Genomic DNA, 8,988 nt, shown 5'->3' on the forward strand with positions numbered 1-8,988 from the left:
GAAGGGCAGTGAGCCTAAAGCTTGTTGTTTACAATAACAGCACTGTTACTGTCTTTGCTCATGCAGCAGGACAATATATTTTTAGAAATAGTATCTGCTCTATATTTTATTTCTTAATAACTATCATTTTCCCAATTCCTCCACCATTTGAAGTTTATGTATTCATTTCATTGGAGGCAAGGTGGATAGAGCCTAAAAAAATATAAAGTGAGCTTCATTTTTTAAACTAAGGTTTTGCCTTTACCCAAACTAAGGCTCACTTGCATGATCAAGAGCCAAGTCCTTGAGAGGAAATGAGATTTTCTGAGCCATACTTTATGGAGACTGACTATAGTGTAAATCATGATGGGGAAATGGGGGAAAAAATCAGGACATGACATAGGGCAGTGCCCACAATGACCAATGTAAGATACATATTGGGTGTAGCATTTTTAGGCTGAAAGAGGCCCCTTGAATGATGTTTTTATTTATCTGTGGCCCAGAAGTGGCATGAGTGAAATCTAAATGACAGAGTGTTTTTCAGGTAATCATCAGAAGAGTCTATTATCTCTACATTCACAATATTCAATTCTACCTACCTGGTCCAAGCCACGATCATCCTTGCTTAGTTTATTGCAATTCTCCCTAATATAACCTTCTATTAGTCCCCTCACACTACACCCCTACCCTGTTACTACACACCCCATGAAGAATATCAGTGATAGGGCTTATGTTAAAGGTAAGCCACATTAGGTTACTCCTCTGCTCAAAACTCTCCAATGGTATCCTATTGCTCTCAGAGTCAAAGCTGAAGTCTTATGTTTACTAATGTCTCACCAGTGACTTGAACAATAAGTCACTTGGACCTGTAAGAAGTCAATAAATATTTATTGGATGAGTTAAGAATAAATAAATACATTTCTTCTCATTAGAAGTAAAAGCTAAGGACTTTTTGGTAAGCTATGAGTTTTAAAGTTCTGTTCCTCAAACCCCATTTAATCTCTAACCTCCATTTTCTCCCTCCTTCTGGCTAGATAGAGTATTTCACAAACTTAGTAGGCACACTATTGCCTCAGGATCGTAGTATGTCTATTTCTTCTGCCTGAAATGTTCTTCCACAAGATAGCTGTGTGACTCCCCATTCTCTGTCTTGCTAAAGGCTTTGTAAATTCTTCCCTGACCATCTTATTTAAAATTATAATACATACACATCCCTCTGTTCAGCTATATATTCTACATCCTATTTAAAATTATAAAATATGTTCAGTTGGTGTGGCTCAGTGATTGAGTGTCAACCCATAAAGCAGGAGATCATGGTTTGATTCCCAGTCAGGGCACATGACCACACTGCAGTGGGCTCAATCCCCAGGAGGGGGCATGTAGGAGGCAGCCGATCAATGATTCTCTGTCATCACTAATGTTTCTCTCTCTCTCCCTATACCTTCCTCTCTGTAATGAATAAAAACATATTTTTAAAAATTATATAATATGATATATACTTTAACTTTTTAATAATTTACACCCCCTCACACATACCAGAATGTAAGTGGTTATTTTCATTTCATTTATTCACCCATTTTCTCCTTACTGGAACAGTGTTACTTGGTCTATCATAGGCATTCAAAAAGCATGCATAGATATGATAAATGAATCAATTAATGATAGGAAGAAGGTCTGGTTTGGTTCACCAAGGAGCAAAGAATGGAAAAGAATATTAGGAACTCTGTAAGATAAAATAAAAATAAATACATTTAGATGTTACTCCTAAAGTTGCTACTCATGGACTATATCATCTTTAAATACTTTTTTGTACATCCTTTTTTAAAAGCAATTTCAATGTTTCATCTATAAGAAAAAGTTGAGTAATACTATAATAATAAAAGCATAATATGCTAATTAGACCAGATGTTCTTCCGGACCACCTTCTGGACGAAGCCAAGGCTGCGAGGGTCGAGGCAAGCTGCCACGGCTGCAAGGGCTGAGCCCCTTGCACGAATTTTATGCATCGGGCCTCTAGTCTATACTAATAAAAGGGTAATATGCTAGTTAGACCGGGAGACCTTCCGGACATCCTTCCAGACAAAGCTGTGGTGGCACGGATAAGACAGAGGCGGTTAGGGGTGATCAGGCCAGGAGGGGAGGGCACTTGGGGGTGATCAGGCCAGCAGAGGGGCAGTTGGGGGCAAGCAGGCTGGCAGTGGGGGGCAAGAGGGCCTGTGTGGGGGCAATTGGGGGTGAGCAGGCTGGCAGGCAGAGTGGTTAGGGTCAATCAGGCAGGCTGGCAGGTGAGAGGTTAGGAGCCAGCGGTCCCAGATTGTGAGAGGGACCTCAGATTGGAGAGGGTGTAGGCTGGGCTGAGGGACACCCCCCTGCCACGTGCACGAATTTCTTGCACTGGGCCACTAGTGTTATATAAGATCCTTTGCATCTCTGATTTTTTTTTTTTAATGACAGATTTTTATACTCCATTCTCTGGTTCCATTTTAGAAAATAGAAATTTATAACTATTTAAGTGCTTATGTATCTGTATTAGTCTGGTTTTGAAAGGGCTAAACCACTTTCTCGCCGTAGCCTAGGACTAAACCACTTTCTCGGGGATGAAAGGGCTGTACCACTTTCTCCCGCCACAGCCTAGGGCCGTACCACTTTCTCCCGCCACAGCCTAGGGCTGTACCACTTTCTCCCGCCATAACTCCGGGCTGTACCACTTTCTCCCGCCACAGCCTAGGGCTATACCACTTTAGACCACACCCCGCACCTGCGTAAACAAACCCCAGCCCTTACCCAGCCAATTAGAGTAGGCTAACTTAGTAACTTGAGTAGCATTCCCATCCTCCCTGAGCCCTCGTCTATAAAATTGCTGTGAAACGAAGAATCGGGGCTCATAGCCCCCACTCTGTATTCAGAGTATGCTGTGAGACCTAGCATGCTGGACTTAATAAACCCTTTGTTTTTTACATGAGAGGCGTCTTTTTGGGTGCTTTGTGAATGCGGCCGGCTTCTCGGGCGTAACATTTGGAGGTTCCACCGAGATTGCGGCGGCCGCCTTCGGGCTCCAACAGACGCTTCTTGGGGTAAGTGACGGCGCCTCTTGAATAGCGATTGCTTCGAAATTTGGGAATAAAAATCTTGTCAGAACTGGCAAATCTGTTCGGTCTGGTGGCTGTCGGGGAGGGACGTGAGTCTCCCCCGACTGCGGCTGACAGACGTGTCGGGAGGTCGCAGGCCACATCCCCGGGGGACGCCCTGGTGGAATCTGGAGAGGCCCGGGGACGCCTGGATCCCTCTCATCTGCTTAATATTGATTCTGAAACTCTGTTGCCAGTCAGGTCAATTGGCTTTGAAAAACCTTCTTTTTGGATCCTTAAATTCTTGTCTCAACGCGTTGTGTCTGTCCTTGTCCTTTGTTCTTTGTTTCTTGTCGTGTGTGTGTGTGTGTGTTCGCGGTCATGGGCCAGAGTACTTCTACTCCTTTGTCCCTGACCCTAGGCCGCTGGTCAGAGGTCAAGGGACGAGCTCAAAATCTTTCCCTTATCATCAAAAAGAGCAAATGGCAGACTTTCTGCTCGTCTGAGTGGCCTAACTTTAAGGTCGGATGGCCCCCGGAGGGGTCTTTCCATTTGCCTCTCATAAGGGAAGTGAGGAATCTTGTTTTTCAGCCTGGCCGACATGGACACCCGGACCAGGAGCCTTACATTTTGGTGTGGCAAGACTTATGTGAAAATCCTCCGGCGTGGGTTAAGCCCTTTTTACCCCCTGATTCCTTCTCTAGGTCGTCAGTCTCCGCTTCCGAACCTGCTATTCTTCCTGTAAAGCCAGCTCTGCCTTCTTCTCCACCCTCTGTTCCCCCGGTTCTCCCGGACTCACAACCTGATCTTTTCCTTCTTGATCCCCCGCCACCTCCTTATGCCTCGGCCGGAGCACCGCGGCGCGACCAAGGACCTCCTCCGGCACCTGGCCCAGTTCCTCCACCCATGTCCCCGACGGCGGCCTCCCCAGATTCTACTCTCGAGGGCCCCCTGTCGCCACCAGGCAGCGGACCTGCACAGCGGACTCGGAGCCGATTCCAGCCAGATGAAGGGCCTGTAGCCACTACTCTGCCGTTGCGCCCATTTGGGCCAATGGTAGACAATGGGGAAAGGGGGGAAATGCCGGCCCTCCAATATTGGCCCTTTTCCTCCTCAGACCTGTATAATTGGAAAAATAATAATCCCCCTTTCTCTGAAGACCCCACCCGACTAACAGGTCTCGTGGAGTCTCTCATGTTCTCTCATCAGCCCACCTGGGAAGACTGCCAACAGCTACTGGGGACTCTCTTCACCACTGAAGAGAGAGACCGCATACTTCTAGAAGCACGAAAGAACGTCCGGGGACGAGACGGGCGTCCGACGCAGTTGCCGAACGTCATTGATGACATCTTCCCGCTAACGCGCCCTAATTGGGATCCAAATTCTCCAGAAGGTAGGGAGCATCTGTCCTCCTATCGCCAGGCTCTTGTGGCAGGTCTCCGGGCAGCTTCCAGGCGGCCCACCAATTTGGCTAAGGTAAGAGAGGTCGTTCAGGGCCCCACTGAGTCCCCCGCGGTCTTTTTAGAAAGGCTAATGGAAGCCTATCGGAGGTTCACTCCCTTTGACCCGCAGTCAGAGGACCAAAGGGCTTCAGTGGCCATGGCCTTCATTGGCCAGTCCGCTACCGATATACGGCGTAAGTTACAACGCCTAGAAGGATTACAAGACCTCACCCTTAGAGATTTAGTCAAAGAAGCAGATAAAGTTTTTCACAAAAGGGAAACAGAGGAAGAAAAGGAAGAGCGGAAGGAAAAAGAGAGAAAGGAGAGAGAGGATACTAGAGACAAGAAAAGAAATAAGGAATTAACTAAAATCCTGGCCACAGTGGTAGATAGTGGAAAGAAACAGAAAGAAAAGGGAGGCAGTACCGGGCCACGGCCAAGCTTGGACCCAAACCAGTGTGCCTACTGCAAGGAACATGGGCACTGGAAGAGAGACTATCCTAAGAGACCCAAGAAGGGCCTGCAGGCTAAGCAGCCTGCCCTGTTAGCCCTGGATGAAGATTAGGGGCGACGGGGCTCGGACCCCCTCCCCGAGCTCAGGGTAAAGTTTAGCGTGGAGGGGACTCCCATTGACTTTGAAGTAGACACTGGAGCCGTTTACTCGGTTTTGCAAGCGCCCTTGGGACCACTGTCAACCAAGCGGTCTTTAGTAAGAGGTGCCAATGGGAGCCGATACCGAGCTTGGACTACCAGGAGGACCATGGACCTGGGAAGGGGAAAAGTCCATCACTCCTTCCTTGTGATACCTGATTGCCCGGCCCCATTAATGGGGAGAGATCTGCTCACTAAACTGAAGGCCCGCATCACCTTCGACCCTGAGGGACCCAAAGTAGAGTTTCTGAGTTCCCTGGTAGAACGGCCAGTAGTCACAGCCCTAACTATGTCTGTGGAAGATGAGTATCGCCTGTACAACTCTCCGGTAGAAAAGCAGGACATGACAACCTGGCTTGAGGAGTATCCAGATGCTTGGGCCGAGAAGGCCGGGCTAGGGCTGGCGGAAAACCAACCCCCAGTGGTGGTCACCCTAAAGACCTCTGCAGCACCAATTCGGGTCAGACAGTATCCCATGAGTAGGGAGGCTCGGGAAGGAATTAGACCACACATTCAGAAGCTAATCCAAGAGGGGGTTTTGAGGCCCTGCCAGTCAGCCTGGAACACACCACTTCTCCCTGTCAAGAAGCCAGGAACGGGAGATTACCGACCGGTGCAGGATCTGAGGGAGGTTAATAGTAGGGTACAAGACATACATCCCACTGTACCTAACCCCTACAACCTTCTAAGCACCCTCCAACCTGACAGAACCTGGTATACTGTATTAGACTTGAAAGATGCTTTCTTCTGTCTACGGCTTTGTGAAAGCAGCCAACCATTGTTTGCCTTTGAATGGACTGATCCAGAGGCCGGGATAGCGGGGCAACTGACCTGGACAAGGCTACCCCAGGGCTTTAAGAATTCACCCACCATTTTTGATGAGGCCCTCCACCAGGACCTAGGTCCCTTCAGAACCCGACACCCGGAGGTGACTCTGCTCCAGTACGTAGACGACCTACTGTTGGCTGCACCGTCTCAGGAGGAATGTGAGTATGGGACCCGTTCCCTATTGCAAGAACTTGCTCAGCTGGGGTACCGGGCGTCAGCTAAGAAGGCCCAGATATGCAGGCGGGAAGTAACTTTCCTAGGATATACTCTCCGGGAAGGGAAGCGGTGGTTGACGGAGGCCCGGAAAAAGACTGTTGTGCAGATTCCCGTACCTGCCTCCAGGAAACAACTCCGAGAGTTCCTGGGGACAGCCGGGTTCTGTAGGCTATGGATCCCGGGGTTTGCATCATTAGCTGCCCCACTTTATCCACTTCTGAAAGGGGATGTGGAATTTTCCTGGGGGCCAGAACAGCAGCAGGCCTTTGATGACATCAAGAGGGCCCTATTGTCAGCCCCAGCACTGGCACTCCCCGATGTTGAGAAACCCTTCACCCTCTACATAGAAGAGCGAGGAGGGACAGCCCGAGGAGTCTTAACCCAGACCCTAGGACCCTGGAGGAGGCCAGTGGCCTATCTGTCCAAACGCTTGGACTCGGTAGCAGGAGGATGGCCCCGCTGTCTTAAAGCTATCGCTGCCGCTGCTCTGCTAGCCAAAGATGCCGATAAACTGACTCTAGGACAAAAATTGACCATCATAGCCCCGCATGCTTTGGAAAGCATTATCAGGCAGCCCCCAGACCGGTGGCTCTCAAATGCACGCATCACCCATTATCAGAGCATTTTGTTGGATAAGGATCGAGTAACCTTTGGGCCCCCTTCTACCTTAAACCCTGCCACCCTGCTCCCGGACGAAGCTGCGGATCCAGTCTTGCACTCCTGCCAAGACATCCTGGCAGAGGAAGCAGGAATCCGCCACGACCTGAAGGACCTTCCATTACCCAACTCAGAAGTAACCTGGTTCACGGACGGTAGCAGCTTCCTGCGAGAGGGTAAGAGACATGCGGGGGCGGCGGTGGTCAGCAGAACTAAGACCATATGGTCAGCAGGGTTGCCAGAAGGGACCTCAGCCCAGAAAGCGGAGCTGATTGCTCTCACAAGAGCCTTAGAATTGGCTAAAGGAAAAAAAGCTACCATCTATACAGACAGCCGCTATGCATTTGCTACTGCTCATGTACATGGGGCCATATACCAGCAAAGAGGACTACTAACCTCAGCCGGAAAGGACATTAAGCACAAGGCTGAAATTCTTGGACTATTGGCAGCAGTTCTGCTGCCCACCGAATTGGCTATAGTCCATTGCCCTGGTCATCAGAAAGGATCAGACCCTATAGCCGTAGGGAATCGGCGGGCGGATGAGGAAGCCAAGGCAGCAGCTCTTCGAGGGGCAGGAGTTCTGGCGCTAGTAACTGAGACCCAAGAGGAGAATCTGGCACCCACGACTGTTAAAAGTAAGGAACAACAGGCAACTTCCTACTTACAGCACGTTCATCAGCTCACTCATCTAGGTGCCAGAAAAATGCAAGAACTGCTGAGGGAACAACCCTTTTCCTTAGCGGCTACTGAGAACAAGAGGTTGACGGAACAAGTAGCTAAGAATTGCCAGGCCTGTCAGGTTGTGAATGCACATCAATCCCAAACCTCAGAGGGTAAGAGACTAAGAGGAAATAGGCCTGGCCAATTTTGGGAAGTAGACTTTACTGAAATCAGGCCAGCCAAATATGGGTTAAGATTTCTCTTAGTTTTTGTAGATACTTTCTCAGGATGGGTAGAGGCCTACCCCACCCGGAAGGAAACAGCCCAAGTGGTGGTAAAGAAGATTATGGAAGAACTTTTTCCTCGGTTTGGACTGCCCCAGGTAATTGGGTCAGACAATGGACCTGCTTTCGTGGCCCAGGTAAGTCAGGGAGTGGCCAGGGTATTGGGGATTAATTGGAAATTACATTGTGCTTATCGTCCCCAAAGTTCAGGGCAGGTAGAAAGAATGAATAGAACAATCAAAGAGACCTTAACTAAATTGACCTTGGAGACTGGCATTCAGGATTGGACCATGCTCCTACCTTACGCCCTGTTCCGTGCCCGGAACACTCCCTCACCCTCCATGTATAACCTCACCCCTTTTGAGATTCTGTATGGAACCCCACCTCCAATCTCGAAAATGTCACCTGCCACAGATTCCAACTTATCACCCCATGCACCTCTGCTTGCCAGGTTAAAAGCCCTAGAGGGAATCCAACGATTTGTCTGGAAGCCTCTAGCCTCTGCTTACCAACCAGGAGACCTCAAGGTGCCACACTCTTTCCACGTTGGAGACTCAGTGTTCGTGAGGAGGCACCAGACCCACAGCTTAGAGCCCCGGTGGAAAGGACCCTACGTAGTGCTGCTGACCACTCCAACTGCGGTGAAAGTAGATGGCATCTCATCATGGATCCATGCCTCTCATCTCAAGCCTGCCCCACAGCCAGGACCTGAATGGACAATGGAGAGGACTGACAATCCTCTTAAGCTTCGCCTTTGCCGTAAGCCCTTGCCTGCCCAGTCCGATGGCAGGTAACCCTCATGCCCCTGCGACCTTAGCCTGGGAAGTCATCAACCCAACAGGACAAGTGGTCTGGTCGGTCGAGGGTACACACACCCCGGGTAGCTGGTGGCCCACATTACACCCTGATATCTGCCAACTGGCCATTGGCCTAGACACTTGGGACATACCAGACGTTGAGGACCCCAACAACATCCCACCAGCAACCAGGGGGCGACACTTACTCTATTATGGAAATAGTCCCAATAATGACCATACACCGGGATGTCTAGATAGTGGCAAGCGTGCCTCCCTGGGCCGCCTCACTTTCTATGTTTGCCCAAAAGATGACCGCAGCCGATATATGATGCGGCATTGCGGTGGGCCTGAATCCCTCTATTGTGCAGCATGGGGATGTGAGACCACAGGGTCAGCTCATTGGGTC

The 8,988-nt window shown here is 49.5% G+C and overlaps 1 protein-coding gene across 1 annotated transcript; it reads left to right on the top strand.

Annotated features, from left to right (window-relative positions):
* Positions 1-3,428: 3,428 nt before the first annotated feature.
* Positions 3,429-8,312, top strand: LOC129147582 (uncharacterized). Its single transcript, XM_054710140.1, is given in 2 exon segments — positions 3,429-7,842; positions 7,845-8,312. Coding segments are annotated over 2 exon segments (4,527 nt in total). The 3' UTR covers positions 7,958-8,312.
* Positions 8,313-8,988: the final 676 nt, after the last annotated feature.

The sequence above is a fragment of the Eptesicus fuscus genome, chromosome 3 (assembly GCF_027574615.1).
Source record: "Eptesicus fuscus isolate TK198812 chromosome 3, DD_ASM_mEF_20220401, whole genome shotgun sequence".
Taxonomy (NCBI): Eukaryota; Metazoa; Chordata; class Mammalia; order Chiroptera; family Vespertilionidae; genus Eptesicus; species Eptesicus fuscus.